This window comes from Fusarium coffeatum, assembly GCF_003316985.1.
Source record: "Fusarium coffeatum strain FIESC_28 chromosome Unknown BRIP53273_contig_112, whole genome shotgun sequence".
Classification (NCBI taxonomy): domain Eukaryota; kingdom Fungi; phylum Ascomycota; class Sordariomycetes; order Hypocreales; family Nectriaceae; genus Fusarium; species Fusarium coffeatum.
In genome coordinates, this window is record NW_022157905.1 from 129,836 (window position 1) to 146,480 (window position 16,645).

Genomic DNA, 16,645 nt, shown 5'->3' on the forward strand with positions numbered 1-16,645 from the left:
GTACTCGACATCATCGTTTGTCTTGTCTCCTCTTCTCTCCCCTCGTACTCGGCCTCGGGCTCTCTTAGGCAGTCTTGGCTTGGCTCGGCTCGCTTCCATCACTCACGGATACTGGTGCTCCATTTGTCATCCTCTCTCCGTCTTCTAGAACACCAGTAAACTTTCGCAATGCACTCCCCATTCGCCTCTAGTCTCGTTCCCGTGAGAACTTCGTCTGTCTTTCTAAAAGCATAGACAGTACCTCCTCGCTCTTAAATGTACTGTACACCTCCATCCATACCTACCGAGCAACCCGAAACCGATCTGCAATGCAGGGCTTCTGCGCTGTCACGGTCACTTCTCTGTCTCCATTCTTGTTCTATGTCATGTACAGCATACTTGCTTGCATTGCTTCCAGTATGTATGCCTTTCCTCTTCTTCTCCACTGCACTTGAACCCATCCTCGGCTCACTGCAGCCTTCACCTCTTCAAAGGAACCAAGCCTCATTGTTTGTCTGGAAGCTCGGCTCCGTGCATTAGCTACCACGACTTGCACGCCGGTAAGTCTTCCGCGACAGCTTTGACCATCAAACAGGCTGTGCTCGTAAATGGTCTTGGAGAAACCATCTCGACTTCGTAGCGTGCTGTTGCCTATGATAATCCCCATCAATTCTGACGCTGATCCAATGTCATACTTTTTGTTCTTCTATCGAGGCTCTGCCATCGACTGTCATGTACTTTTGACATTTGATAAGACGCAGTGACTCACCATGCAAGATCGATACGTCACTCTCCGATGAGCCTAGAGCATGCAACTATTGATCAACTACCACGTCTGTATTGTGGTTACTACTATATGATGCACGTAACCGCAGTACATGTACATACCTGATCAGTGGGCTGGTTGCCTTCTCATCACGGCATCTTGACCTCTCGGTGTACCATGATAGGTTGTCTCGTTGCGTGGTCCGTCGCAATGTTCCGAGACCATCAAATGCTTTCAACTGTCGGTGTTCAGAATCTGCGGGTGCCTTATGGGAAAGCGAATTATCATCGCATTGTATGTCACGCAGTAACCGATTGCTTGCAGTATTGGTTGCACACCTATTTGTGACGCCGACATTGGACCCTCCAATCTTTTAAAACGCCTCTTTTTATTTTCTTCTAACTCTAACATAACATTGATGGATTGACAAATGCAGCTAACAACTCCTCCATACTGAGCTGGCATTATCGCTGTAAACAAGAGACATCCTATACTAAATGCTCATCAACATGTGATTCTAATTAACACTCCCACACACACCCTCTGCTCTCACTCTCTGACATGCGCCGTGTGTAGCCGATCTCTCTCGCCTTTGATACCGCCCCGCGTCCTTTGAAGCTTTACCACCGTCGCTGGGCGTAAGTTCGCCTCGCATCTTCCAATCCCTATCGGATGCCAAGCCCAACGGCTAGTCTCGTTGGTGTTGGATTGAATACCACGACTTTCAGCCGCATGACGTGTGGTGCCGCAGGCCGGCAACGTGCTTACAGGTGAAAGCCTGAGTAGCGTAAATCTTTTGGTTGTCTTGTGAGAAAACTCCCTGTTCTTCGAGCTTTAGATTGCCAGCTTCTCTAGCGAGTATTCCTCCACCTTCTGACTGATCAGGTGGCCTGTCTCTCGCGTGCTGCGCTGCACCACCTCTCCACCCGACACCACCTTGTTCTTGCTAGGCAGTTGCTTCGTCTTGAAACCGAGAGGAAGCAGTCGAGACTCCTTGCCCTCCAGCTTCATGGAAACTGGCGCGTTTGTGTTCCGTACTGGCCGTCCAGCACCGCTCTTCTGCACAGCTTGTCCGTATCGGAGTGTCTCGCTAACCCAGCTGTTAAGAATTACAGCCTCCTCGAGACCTTCGAGGGCGACCCTCACTTCGTTTCTCAGCCCTGTCAGTAGGTCGCCGGTCTCGGACTTGTCACTCAAGATCGCATCGTTCAACAGCCATCCTCCGGCGCCAATAGCGTCGACGCACCGACTGATTAGGTCTGTAAGTAGAGCGATCACACCATCCGGAGGCGGGTCGCCGCCTTCGGTATCAAAGGTTGTCGTATCGAGATACTTGGTTACCCATGCTCCACGGCAAAGCTCAATTCGGAGTGTGTGGATTAAAGAGAGGATCTCCTCTGTCTTGAGCGTAGCTCGCATTGCCTTGACTGTATTCACTGCCGGCAGACGCCAGAGTTTAGCGAAGGCCAACGTGAGTCCTCGCCCACGGCTACTGCTGTCGTCTCCAAGGTAGTACTCGGTGATGGCAAGATCCCTCTCAAGATCGTCGAGGTCCATATCGTAATTTTCAGCCCCATCATGTGCCTCACTCTGTAAAAGCTTGGTAGTAGCCGCCTTCTTGGAATCAGGAATGGCGCCAAGGTTGAGCATCAGAGCTCGGATGGCAAGGAGTAGCTCCAACTCGCCGAGTGGTGTAGCCTGGAGATAGTTCAACACCAACGTCATTGATGGATCAGCATCGGTCAAGCTTGTTAGGAGGTCCTCGACAATGGCTTTACTGTCAAGAGCTCCTACATCGAACTCGTCCTTGAAAGCAGCCTTCAAGTTGGAGAGGGTCAGGTGTCCAGCAACAACAAGGTAAGACGTAACATTTGTGTCGGGTAGGATGAGCTGCAGCTTGGGTCGTGCTTCCGCAGCTTCAGTCATAGACATGGAAAATGTTCGCCCAATAGCATACAGAACCCAACGCCGGTCAACAACGGCATATGACGATCCTCCTGTCAGCCAGTCCCACTCAGGAAGTTCTTGGGAGTCCTTGTCGTCGTTGCTTTCGGCGGCCCGTCGCAAGCCCACATGGAAACGGCTACGGAGCAACTGCTCCCATTCACCAAGATCGCCCTTGGAAAGATGTCCGTCGGCTACCTCCAGCTCTTTGCGGAGCTTGGCCATATACTTCTCCGTCATCGAGCCAGGAACGTACTTGGAGAATTCTGCTGCAAGCTTATCCGATTTGATCCTCTTAGCAGGAATCTCAGTGGCAGCTCCACGACCAATAGAGTCGATCAGAAGACCCTGCTTGCGTCGCTTGCCGTGGCTCCTAGGAGGTTCGATCTGGATTGATACAAGAACGTTATCTACCAGAGCAACAACCAATTCCTGGCTTCTCAAATAACTGATCAAATGGCATGATTGGGGCTTCTCGCCCTCAGGGAAAACTTCCGACAGATCAAGGGGTGCATTGGCATGAACCGAACGATACTGGTGATTGTAAAGGCCGATAGACTCGAGTGAGCATGATAGGACGAATGGTCGGGACAGGCGAGCGAAAGAGGTTGCATTGTCCATTTGGACGACCGACTTAAGCTTCGGGACAGGTGTAGTCAGGTCGTAAATGCTGAGAGACCCTTCCTGCAGCTGCAAGAGCAATGCGGCCTGCACATCGACCTGGTACGTGGATTTATTAGTGCCACGAGGGGATGGGGCACCGACCGGAGCAATTTCGAGAGGCGACAGCTTCTGAATGTCCGAGGGAGTTGAGGAAGCGCTCGAGGCTACAGCGACAATGACTGAGTGCCGGCTCTCCTGTCCTTGGCTCAGGGTTTTCGACACAAGCGCAACCAGCTCTGGCTCGAAATTGGGGGTCTTGGGCAGCGCACTGAAAATCTCGGGCTTATCCTTGAAGATTCCTTCGCGGAACTCGGCGAGTGTACCTGAGGTGATGTAGTCCACTTCGAAGCTTTCGATCTGGGTCGCGACAGCGTCTTGCACGGCTGTTTTCGATGACGAAGTCCACTGGATCGCAAGGGTCTCGGAGGAGAGTGAAACGAACTCTCCATTCTGGCAAACGGCGATCACGTCGCCAACACTTGCAGTCTCGGATACACTAGAAGCGCAAGTAATGTACCGAACAGATGAAGTCTTGAGAGTGGGAGAGGCAGTCGTGGTAGAAATTGTCTTGCCATCGTGTTGTACAACGTCCTTGAAGAGTGTGATCTTTTGGCCGGTAGAGTCGCGAGTTGAGATGTATGTGTATCGAGAAACATCGTTGTTGCCTGATCGTCGGATTCTAACAGAGTAAGGAGCGCAAGTAAATGATTCTTGAGGTGGGATAGGATACGAGGTGATCAAGTTGGAAGCTGGAACCTGTAGATTGTTAGTGATATTTGAGATGGCTCTCAATAGCAAAACGTACGTCGTAAATACTGGCAGTCTCTCCATCTACACCAACAACCAATTCTGTCCTCTTTCTCTTCTTCTGGCCATCGCGCAAACCGTAGACTTCTCGGGCAACGATGCGACCTTCAGTATGGTCCAAAGGACGAGGAAGAGTCGCCAGCACAAAAGGCTTATGTATTCTGTACTCGGAAGCCATGGCGACTGCGGTACTGTGTTTCTGGATTATAACACAGACTCCAAAGAAATCGTTTCCGTAAGTCGAATATTTCGACCTGCAATTTTCCTTTGGCGATCGATAAGTAAAGCTTCACAAAAAAAAAAGTTGGAGCGGACCGAAACAAATTCCGGTGGTGGGGCCAGGAAGTGTCTTGGACCCACCAGGACCTGCCCCCCGACCAGATGCACTGAACCTAATCCCTGACGTAGAGCAAAGGCACGTACTTTAGCGCGTGAAGACGCGTTCAGTGGTCACCACTTTAACGCGAACCCATGGCCAACCTCTTTAAACGTCTAATATCCACGGGCAACGCTTTCGGTTCCCTTTTACCAAGACAAGTACACTTCATGTTGGAGTCTTTCGTTTTCTGTTTCTATAATTCCCTTGTATCATCCTTGCTCTCCTCTTTTTAACCAACTCTCACTTTGAGAATTGTATTCGTGAAATGGTGGCTTGACTCTCAGCTTAAGGTACATAAACCCTTAACGTTCCATGACCGTTAGCTTTGCATGCTTACAGATACGCTTGCAGTCTTTCACGCATCAATGGGATCCATCTTGGTCGAAAGGATGGCCCAAGAAGGCATTAGAGGGCCAGAGGTAAAGAAGGTTCATCCTTTCTTCACTAAAGGCCCTGCCTCCGAAATAGTTATCTCCGATTCCTCTACGAGCAATGGAACTCCCCACGACGACACCGAGCCAGCTTTGGAAGGACAGAACGGAAGGAAACGAAGGAAGACCGAAGCAACTCTCCCCCAGGATGAGTCTGGACCGAAGAAACAACGGCGGACACGCCAGAGCCAAGGACACGCAACTTCTGGCAACGCGACAATCGAGCAGAGCCTTGGCCTGAAGCCCATTGGCTCTGTTGCTGGTGGTACTTCGACTCCCTCGACAAACGACTCCCTCGCCAACTCTATCGAAAGTGATACGGATTCGATTACCGCTAAACCTTCGAGCCTCCCCAATACCGATACCAACACCAATACAGCAAAGATTATGAGATTGAACCTGAGGACTGGAACATTGAGGTCTCCACCTAGGACCAGACCAAAATATGCACCTTCCCGGATAGTGTGCTTAAAATACGGACATGACGATGCCAGTCGCAAAGAGCTGGGCGACAAGATCTCCCAAATCATGGATGGCAAGATCTTATTCCCTCCAACCCCGCCGAAGAAACGAGGAAAGAAGTCGAAGGAAACCACTACCACCCAGGATGCTTCAAAGACTAAGACCACACATCCGCTCTTTATGGGAAAGGCAAAACAGGTTATGAGGGTGGAGGAAGCTGCTGTCGAGAAACGCTCGCCTGCGACGCGTCAAGTAGTCTCAATGTCTACGCCAATGTCTCCGAAAAAGGCACGAAATCCCTTCGCAGTGAACAAACAGACACCGCGGTTTGGCGCCAGAACAGGCGTCATGAAAGTCCCTGGTGCTATGCAGCCTCTTTGGCCTGCGAAGGGGATGGCTCACGTTCGCGGTTTTGACGTTGAACTTGAGCCGACAGCATCGCTCTCTGACGAGCACATGAGTAAGAAGTCCAAGGGCTCTACTGTAACGGTCAATCATGAAGAGTCTGTCTTGGATCGATTTTGCTCCAGCATAGACTTTACAGCTATTTGTGATTCGCTTCCCAGGAATGATGACCGTTTTGAACCAGTGCCCGAGGAGCTGCGCAAACCTTCCCGACACTTCGAAAGTGGTCGAAAACTCCAGCGACGCATCCGCTCGGAATTACGAACATTACGGCATGCTGATGCCCAGGAAGACGATGATCCAGCTGACAATATCACTGTGCATCCAAGAAACACACACCCTGCAATTCACCGTCTACATCAATCACTTGAGACAAATCTCTCCGCATACGACCGATCAACATGCGAATCATTAGCTTGGACGCACAAATACGCTCCGACCACGGCATCGGAAATCCTACAGTGTGGCAAGGAAGCTCTTCTACTCAAAGAGTGGCTGCAGACACTCCAAGTCCAATCTGTCATTTCGGCAGGCCAAGATAATCCTACGGCCAAGAAAGCAAAGCCCAAGGCAGCCCCGAAAAAGAAGAGGAAGAAGGATGACTTGGATGACTTTATCGTCAGTAGCGAAGAGGAGGCAAATGAAATGGGAGAGGTCTCTGAAAATGAGGATGATTGGGCACCCGCGGGCTCAGGTCTGCTGAAGAAGACAGTTATTCGGAATGGTGACATGACAAAGGGAGTCAAAGACCAAGAACGCCTGACAAATGCCGTCGTTATCAGTGGTCCTCATGGAAGTGGTAAGACATCAACTGTTTACGCTATTGCCAAAGAATTGGGCTTCGAGATCTTCGAAATCCACCCTGGAAGCCGGCGAAGCGGCAAAGACATTCTAGAGAAGGTTGGCGATATGACGCGCAATCATCTCGTTCAGCAACATCGCACACCGGATGGTTCTAAAACTACAGAACAGGATGAAGTGGCGCGCGACGTGAAGGCTGGAAAGCAGGGCACAATGACAAGCTTCTTCCAGAAGAAGACAGCCTCCAGACCAACGATTAAGAAGTCTAGTGAAGAAAAGCAGACAGAGACGACAAAGGCCAGTTCGACTAAGAGTCAGAAACAGTCATTAATTCTACTGGAGGAGGTGGATATTCTATACGAAGAAGATAAGCAGTTCTGGGCGACATTGATGAGCATGATGGCACAATCGAAACGACCATTCATCCTGACTTGCAATGACGAAAAGTTGGTGCCTCTCCAGACTCTCAACCTTCATGGCATTTTCCGTTTCTCGCCCCCGCCTACCGATCTTGCTGTCGACCTTTGCCTCCTCACAGCAGCTAACGAGGGTCACATTTTACGACGCACAGCGGTCGAAGCATTGTACAAGTCTCGCAAACACGATCTCAGGGCTTCGCTAACAGAGCTCAACTACTGGTGCCAAATTGGAGTTGGGGATCGCAAGGGAGGAAACGATTGGTTCTACCTGCGATGGCCTAAGGGATCTGATTTAGATGAGAACGGGGACGTGGTACGGGTGTTGAGCGAAGAGACTTATTGCAAGGGTTTGGGCTGGATCGGTCGAGATCTGATAGCTACTTGTCCCGACCCAATGAAGTCTGAGGAAGAGGCATTGAAGCAGTCATGGGACTCTTGGGCACTGGACATGGGCGACTGGGAGAACTCGTTGAACTTACATTCATGGGCAGATGATATATCTCATGCCGCCTCAAAGCAAAGCAAGAGTCTCGAGGCGCTGACGATTATGGATGAGTTCTACACTTCCATGGGCGATGCAGATTTGCTATCAAGCGGCACGCTGGGCATCGATCTTCAGGAAACGATCGATCCAGAACTGCCTGGAATTCCAGTCAAGATGCGGGATGATTTCATACTTGGGCGTCGACTTCTTGAAGCAGACCCTAAGATCTTGTATTCCTCGCCTAGCGTTGACCTTTCCTTCACTGTCAAATCCCTGGCTAGACAGACACTTCTCGATAGCTCACTGGAACTCGATACGGCCGCCACCCCTCTTCTCGAGCCGTTAACGGAGGAGCGAGTCGTCCAGTCTCTTGATCACTCGTTTGAGCCTCAGATCCGGCCCATGGATCGCATGGACCTGGCTCATGCATTCGACCCTATTGCTATAAACGAAAAGACAACATACGCCAGTTATCTTGACCCGTCAGTGTTCGACCGGACCACAACACTCATTGTTTTAGATGTAGCGCCATGGGTCCGCGGGATCGTAGAGTTTGACAGCACCCTGATGCAAGAGCGGCTCAAGTTGAGTAACATTCTAAGCGAAGGCGGCACACGAAAGAGGATGCGCACGACACGCAGTGCATACTCAGCCATGGAAGGAGGCGAGAGGAGGACAACCCGCCGTGAGAGGTATTTTGGAGATACTCTCAACGCAGTCTTTGTTAGACACACCGCTGGTGAAGGCTGGAGGGACGCTGTACAGAGTCTAGCACCACAAGAGGTAACGGAGGAAACGCCTAGCAGTGCTCCGTCATCTCCAGGGACAAGCGAGATATGATGGGTTATGTGGTATATACGGAATGCATAGTGATTTAGAAGGTTCTCATGATGAGCAGGTATACAGGACGGCAATTGGTTTTCGAGCGGAGTTTGGGTATGGTAGCATAGCATAGAACCACCATGAACGAGTGTTACAGAATACATTCATGATATATATTAACAAATCGCTTGTACATGTGCTTGTTGAAATGCCAGCGTGTTTGTAACGAAATGATAAACGCAATCGCCAGTCCGCCCAGATCCTATGCCAGTTCGCCGTCAGGTCAGATAAACCACCCCATTTTCCACTCAACATAAACAAAGATCATATCAACGTAAGTAAATCATAAATTCCTCGTCTCCATCAGTGTATCACCACTGAGGAGGATAATGAGCAGGCTGAGCAACAGTCCTTCTGCGTTCGGCAGGATAGAAAGGCTGCTCCTGAACATAATAGTCATCAGGAGGATACGGAAACCGTTCAGTATGATGTCGTATTCTTACATGCTCCTGTGGCATTCTCTCATAACCTTGAGGCCGTCTGCGGCTGACCTCTTCTTGATAGACAACATCACCATGCCGTCTTGTAGTGCGCTCATACACACGCTCAGCATTCTCAGGTGAGCGACGACGACGTGTTGGTTTCCTGTCATGCTTGGCAGAAGAATGCTCCCAGTCTTCATGATCACCGTGCAGAACTCCCTTTGGCCAGACCTTATGGGCTATCACGGTAGCAACGCCAATTCCTGCTAGCAGACCAGCGGTCGTTTTGAAAAGACCATGATGATGGTGATGGTCATCGCTACGCTTCTTGCGGCGAGATGGCGAGTGTGAACTTGAGCGTGAAGAGGACCGTCCCCGAGATTTCGAACGTGAGACTGGTCGTGAAGGAGGTTTGCTACCTCGAGGTCGACCGCGAGAAGGCGAAGGTGTTCGAGTTCTAGATGATGGCGTAGGAATTGGTGAAGGACTTGGCGATGGTCTCCGATTGATAGAACTGCGCCTCTCGAACGAGCCAGAGCGCTGCATCTTGGCCAAGACTCGCTAGTGTATCGAAAGAAGTGCAATTACAACTCTGCTGAAGTTTCGAGTGTTTGATTATATGGGATTCAATTTGTGGCCCAACTCTTTCTCTTTTTAATGCCCGATTGGGTTTCGTTTTCAGGTCTTCGGCAATCTGAGGCCAAAGTGGAGGGAAAATATTTCGTTGAACAAGGACCAGGACTGTAAAGAATGAGTCCTCGGCCAGGGCGATTTCTCACGAGGAATTCGAATGGCCAGACCCACGAATTAGTTAAAAAAAACCAACTATCTGTTCTGGCAGACAGACACTTTTGCAGGCAAGATAATGAACTTGACTAAGAACAGGGATGTCCTAGTTGAAAGGTATGACGTAGGAAGTAAACGGGAACACCGCGGAGATATCACAATGAGGAAGATTTGGTGTTGAGAACAGATTATGAATTCACTCAGACTTGACGTCTAAGGAACTGCGGTTGGGAAGAATATGTTGGGAACAACGAGCGGTTTATGAATACGGGTTCAGTCAGTCAGTGGCTTGGACAAGTCTGTGTATGTAGATCTCTCAGACTCAACGTTGCTCCTAACTTAGAAACCGCTTAAGTTAGTTAACTTATGCGGGGAGAATACGGGGAGCCAAATCAAGTCCTGATTGTCCCTCTAATATAGAATACGCATGTAACCTTTAGACTTCCGGAACTCATCTCCTCTGTTCCAACAGGATGAGAAGGATTTCATACGGTTAATTCGGAAGCAAAGAGGCCTCTTCTCTGTATCTATCCGTCCAAGCCTCAACATTAACGTACAGAATCTGTGTACATAAAGAAGACCCTGGTAGGCCCAGACCCAGATCCAGTACCAGAACCCAGACCCTGGCCTGTATCAAGACGTCACACACCAGGTTTCCACTAAATGCAGTTCATGCCGAAGACCCGACCTTGAGGGAAAAAATACAGGAACGTGAAACTGGATACTCTGTGGCATTCGTCCCATCTTGTGATTTGTTAGTCTTCAAGACGATGCTATTGGGGGTACAGACACAAGTACAGGGACAAGGACAAGTAACTAATTAGACGGTAATATGCAGATTGATGAGTTGGCAGTAATAAACACAATACATACAACGCAATACACTTACTCTACCTTATTGCAAATGTCTTATAGTATATATCATTTCAGTATGTCTCTGTGTGAGCCTGTTGTAAGGCGGACATGTAACACGTGCTACGGGTTCCTACATCTCATCAAGACATGCATCGCCCAGTTTCTCCATCTCTTAAATATCGTTTGAGATGGGTTATATAGAGCACCGGAACAAACCACCCTGAGTTTTGATTTACTTGATCACCTCCTGCGAGACAGCCATGTTGAGACTTGTGCCACTAACAGATAGCTTCACAGGCACCAATGCCCAATTCAGGCCTGCGATCATTTGGATACATCGTACGGAATAGAACATCCCACTTGTATCGCAATACATCGCAGGGCAGTCTTCGCTCGCCTTTCGAGACACTGACATTCGACCATCAATAACAAAGGTTGTCTTTCGAAGACCAAGCCAGATCGTGCGAACACATAGAGCTATCCGAGTGATACCAGGCTAGGAAAGGCCTGGACTCATTACCTTTGCTATATCACTCGTCGATAAATCAGGCTTGCTCTGAACTCGAAAGGTGTCGACGAGCTGGCTTCTAGGGTTTTCCTTGTGTAGAAACGACTCAAGGTACATTCTTGTCTTGCTTTGGGCACAGCCAATAGGTATCGTGGTTGACCGTATGTTCAGGTTCATGTCCGGCAGTGCTTTTGTCTTGTCACGGGAGATATTCATAGGATAACTTCGACATATCCAGTGCTCGCTTGTACGCGACACTTATCGCCTCGGGGCAATATGATATGCTTTTTGGGGGTCGGGTCACGGTTGGCGGGTTCTCCATCCTATGACAGCTGATGAAGATATTCCCATTGTCACTTCAGAAGCCCAGCCTCAGGGCGCTTGCAGAAGCTGTTCGTGATGCCCATTCGAACATGATTTGGTATTGAAGACAGTAAACAATGAAGCGACGCAGCTCGCCACTGGCCTCAACTGCTCATCCGTGGATATATCTACTGGAGCGGGTTTATAGTATCGTATCTGGGTCGAAGCGATAGACTGCAGTGTCGCCCGAGTGACAACGTTTGCTGTGATGTGAGCAGATAGATTAGCAGGCGTTTCGGCTGAATTCAACGTGTGAGTTTGTAGGCGTAATTTTCAACTCAAACCACTAAACGGACGGTCAATTTGCAGATATACACAGGTTACCTCACATATAACATCACGAGTGTCTGGTTCTTCAGGTAATACTCATGTAGCCTGCGTCCACTTCATATTCATCCGCGAATATCTGCACCAAAGTTCCGTCTGGGCATGTAGACATAGGTGCACTATGATGTGGAAGTCGTCAACGAGAGGCAGCCGGCGAGCTTTTACACGATCGCAACCCCAGGCTGCAGCGGCCGGGTGACGGCTCTTCCATTCGCTATGCCTTGGGACCAGGCTTCAGGGTATACATTTGTCAGTACCTTTGTGCTGACAGAATCATCCAATGGTCACCCCAATGAACAAGGAAGATTTCAATCTGGAATAAGGGATGGTGGCTCAAACAACCGCAACGGTGACATCCTCTCTCCTTTCGTCGCATACATATGCATGAGGGGCATACGCAATCCGGCGTCTATTGAAGTCAAAAGCTGTCAAAGCCTCGGCAAGCCACTTGGCTTAGTCAAGGACCATATGCAGTCAGATAATCCCATGATCCGAGCCAAGGCGAACCGAGACAAGTACACAAAGCAAAAGAAGATAACGAAACACAACCGTATCGGTTGCGTGGTTCCCAAAAGGCATGAAGTGAGTCGAAGATCGGTCGCTGACTTGGTGTTGTGAATTCTCAGACATGGATATGCACTCATCCAGCACGAGACTTGAGAGGAGTAGAGGAGTCCTGCACGACGAGCAGCAATCTTTTCGATGACGAGGTCTCATGATGAGGGGGCGGCCTGAAATGAGCACGTTCCGATATTGCGAGTCGTGCGTTGCATGCATCTGTTGTTTTAGAAACATAGGCACACGAGACAACAAAGATAATCCTGCATCCGCATCAGCATTAACCCTGACCTGACCTGACCTGACCTGGCTAAGTTAAGCCCAAGCTCAAGCCTGATCTCAGTTCAGCTCGGGACGAGACAGTACTACTGAATGTGAAGACAGGGTGCGCCCCACAGACAGAGCAGAGCAAATCAAAAGTCCAGGATTCGTACTGTAGAGAAAAGAGCATAGGTAGTGAATTATAGCACCGTCTGCCCCCCAACGAAACATGATTCAAGGGGGGGCGTAAAACCAAGACGTGATCAGATCAGAATAGATCAGCGACAAAGGGAGGTTAAAGGAAGAAAAAGGGCCCCGGATCATGGCGTCAGTCTCCCCGTCTAACGCCGGCTAAACGCGCCGCGCGTTAAGTGCTTGCATGGGCCTCCCTCCCTCCTCAGACTTCTCCTCGACTTGGATACAGAATGCAGAGTGCAGAGTGCAGACTGACTCCCTTGGGAACCTCGGTGGCTTGCCTGAACTCCGTAGAGTTAGCCAAGGCAACAGTTGCGGCCAACTGTATGTAGAAGTTTGCCAATCTCAAGTTTTGAAGAGGGGTTGACATGGCTTTAAACGCCTTTGTTCATCTAGCCAAGGGTGGCTTGGACAAGGATGACCACATGTTGGTATTCACGAGCTGTGTCGAATCTATCACTATCAAGCCGATGTCTTCGCTGATCATCACTTCGTTATTCCATCGTTGAACAGAACATGGGCCTGAAACTCAAGATGCAAAGTCATATCGAGGGGGAGGGGCATCATGACCAGTTGAACTCCAAAACTTTGTGTCTTCCGATTGGGTCACAAATGAGATGGCCAGGGTTATCTGACAACCATGTTACCTACCCTGTGGTAGCGAGCATGATATTCGTCGGTTCTTAACCGCCAAAGCTGATACTGATGCATGTTTCTACATCGTTCCAGCTACGATAAAGCTGCCAGTTCACTCTTTCTAGCAAACCCCCCCATAATATTGTTTAAACCAACCCCCATCGTCAAAATCATGCAAAGGGCGAGAGCCAAGCTACGAGGCTGATAATGTTTCAATGCTAATAAGAAAGTTCAAATCGCCAGATCACGATGGACGCCGTGCCGATTGAAATGAGTGTCAACATGAAGAGGCCATGGATCACCAACAGGCTTCCGATATCGCCACCCGGTGATGGCAAATGCGTTGTTGTAAATTTGTGATTTTGTCCCATACATAGCAGTGATCCGAGTATTCAAACGGACAACGCCAAGACGGCGCAGAAGGAAGCGTCCGAGCCAGATCAGTGCCGTTTTTGACCACCAAGAGATTGATGTCAATCAATAGTGAAGCAGGGACGAGCCACCCTGGACATTTTATCTCGGTCATGTACGTAGGATGGCACGACGACTTACAGCCCATCAGAGGACAACTGATGGGGGCTGTAAGCGTGGGATTTCGCCCAGGCCTGGACATCCCTGCATCACAAATTCCTCACACTTGAATCAGTATCGCGCATGTCCAAGGGCGTGGGCGCCGAGTGGGTGAGTGATATGGGCTACATGGCCTGAGAGCATGTAGATTGCTATCAAAGGTAAAGTGTCAAGTGGATCAGACTTGTCTCTCCACGCTGAACCCAAAGCTCGCATCACGGAACACGATGCTGGTATTAGCTTGGCCTCGTTATTCGGCTGAACAAGGGGTCAAGAGAAACCCTGTTCTTACGAATTCCGAGTCACTTGTTGATCCATTGGAAGAGCATCATCTTTATTTCGTTAGGAGGTGTGATGATCCCTCCATGCCATGTTAGCTATGTTGATATAGGTAAACCTCCGGACCGGTGTCCATTCAAGCATCGGGTGTTTTGTAAAATGCTTCTCCGCCCCAAACAGCTGCAATCTGCCTCGAGTGGCTTTGATTGACTAACCGTGCATCATCACTCATCGACATTTGGCCTTTATTAGGCCCATCATTAATGGGGTTGGGCCGCAGATAAAGATGGCGGAACTAGCCCAGCCAGATCGGAAGTCTCTCATTTGAGGCCCAGTGGCTGGTTCTGATAGCAGCAGCGAGGATTAAACACTACAGTATGTATGTATACCTTGGGACCGTGAAAGTTGTGTCGGTAAACTTAAGGGGAGTAAATGAACCAATGGAAGCTCAATATGCGACGCTACCAACCGGTTGGTGCACCATGAAACGACCTGTTTTGAATATTTGATGAGTGATCTCTGAAGCGGACAACGAGACCAAGATATCGGGATAGGGGAGGCATTTATGTTAATAACCGCTCAAAAGCTGGCCCCATTTGCCTACTGGCGAGCCACCAAGTGCTGCGCGTGCGACCTACGGGTGTGATCATTCAATCAGTGCCCGACAAGTTGAAATGCCGTATCATAGCAATGGTGTGATTGAATGTCGTAGACGTGTGGATGCATATTCGGGGCGAATTTTGTAGCCGTGGGCGGGCGGATTACATGCCTAATGAAGTGATATGCTTTGGGACATTCTTTGTCTGCAATAAAGCTTATGGTGTCACACGGCTTCGCGGCCCATTTGGAATTCGCAAGGTAGTAAACTTTTCGATTGTGGAAGCGCCAGGACGGCACCCGGACCAGCGATGTCTAGTTGTGAGAAGTGGTGATGGTCGTTTAATAGTGCCCAGGTCGCTAATATCGTCAGGTCAGATGGCGCCTTGATCCGGTGTTTGATGGTGAATATGCGGCTGGTGGGAATAGAACATTAGCCTCTGAAGTCGATCAACGCCTGCTTGGGATGGTCTAAAGACGTGAAGCCTAGGAAGTTCTCAGGTCCAAATAATGATACCCGTTGACGATTGGGCAACACAAAGACAAGTGTAATTAGTTGGCAAAAGCCCTTGGTTGCTGTCTCAAAGCATGATCTTTTGTGACGGTTAGATTACCTTGTGAGACTCAGCAGAAGGGCCGCATAACCAAGCCTTCAGCATCCACATCAAGCTCCCTGCCAACTGTTTGCACCGCTGATGGCGGAGCACATGAGGCTTTGGCGTATGTCAAAATGTGTATCCGAAAGATGCTGGTCGCTCAACTGTAGTTGTAGTTGGGGTTTGGCTAAAATGGCATGTCTTCAACCCCACCCCTCCAATACGAACAAATGCTCACCAGCAGCCAACAGCAGCAAGGCCGGGGAACCGACATTATTAGCATATGTCATCGAGGCCTGCGGTCAACGACGACGGCGACGATGATGGCGGATGCAGCGGAGAGGAAGGAGCAACGGACCAGCCAAGCCTGGTATAGACATCAGGGATCGAGCCCCCTTGTCTGTCGCTTGTCTTCTGTTGAGTACAGATGAAGCAAGCAAAGCAAATGCACAGCAACAAAGCAAAATGGGCCAAACCCAAGTCAGAACCACTGCCCGGGACCCCACCATATTTGCATTGGCGGTGCGGTGCGTCTGTGTTCTGGGTTTGCCACAAGCTCTGCAATTGATATAGCTATGGCATGTGATTGGCTTCCATGTTCAACACGAACTAGGAGGCTCTCTTTGCAATTCGGTCCCATTCTTGGATGTAACAGGCTTGGCCGAGAGCTTCTCTGTGCGGGTGACAATCAAATTGTTTCACACCGCAGGATTTGATGCAAGAATGGACCTAAATATGACGATGTCAGGACTATCATCTCAAGAGCATTTGTAATGAGTTCCAAGTGGGCTTGAGATACCTAGTCATAGTGGGCCACCTTGGGGTAGTGATTCGAGAGTGAGAAAAAGAAGACCGACTGGGGGGTAACAAACAGATGGGGGTTTGATGGAGGATGGAATGTCCAGGTACCCTTAGTAGGTCTAGTGAACTGCGGTACAGTACAGCGGGCTGCTAGGGATGGTTAGACGGAAACCAACGACACAAGTGGGAAAGTGCCGGTGTCTTGGATTTGATGTTTCCTTCCATGTTCACATTGAGAATTGCAATTGCCAATGCTCTGACCAATTACAGCAACTTTAATCCAGATGAGATGAGCCCCCGTTCCTTCCAGTTTCTATACTTACCCAGCCAGGGATTCCAGACTCTCCAAGGAAGGTAGCAACACCGTCTGCTTTCCTTCCTCGTCGGCCTGACCAGGGTTCTCAATGTCGATCTCTAAAGGGTTGACGCATACCAAAATCCAATAGTTCTTCTTACACCGACTGCCAAC

At 49.5% G+C, this 16,645-nt stretch overlaps 3 protein-coding genes across 3 annotated transcripts; 1 reads left to right on the forward strand and 2 right to left on the reverse strand.

Annotated features, from left to right (window-relative positions):
- Positions 1-1,579: 1,579 nt before the first annotated feature.
- FIESC28_05200 (uncharacterized protein) lies at positions 1,580-4,337 on the reverse strand (the record flags this gene model as incomplete). The annotated part of the gene is made up of 2 exons (XM_031159347.1): positions 1,580-4,108; positions 4,158-4,337. 2 exons carry the CDS (start codon positions 4,335-4,337, stop codon positions 1,580-1,582), a joined length of 2,709 nt encoding a protein of 902 aa, XP_031016585.1.
- A 566-nt stretch (positions 4,338-4,903) lies between these two features.
- On the forward strand, positions 4,904-8,380 carry FIESC28_05201 (uncharacterized protein; the record flags this gene model as incomplete). The annotated part of the gene is made up of 1 exon (XM_031159348.1): positions 4,904-8,380. One exon carries the CDS (start codon positions 4,904-4,906, stop codon positions 8,378-8,380), a length of 3,477 nt encoding a protein of 1,158 aa, XP_031016586.1.
- A 353-nt stretch (positions 8,381-8,733) lies between these two features.
- FIESC28_05202 (uncharacterized protein) lies at positions 8,734-9,390 on the reverse strand (the record flags this gene model as incomplete). The annotated part of the gene is made up of 1 exon (XM_031159349.1): positions 8,734-9,390. The coding sequence occupies one exon, from the start codon at positions 9,388-9,390 to the stop codon at positions 8,734-8,736; it is 657 nt and encodes a 218-aa protein (XP_031016587.1).
- Positions 9,391-16,645: the final 7,255 nt, after the last annotated feature.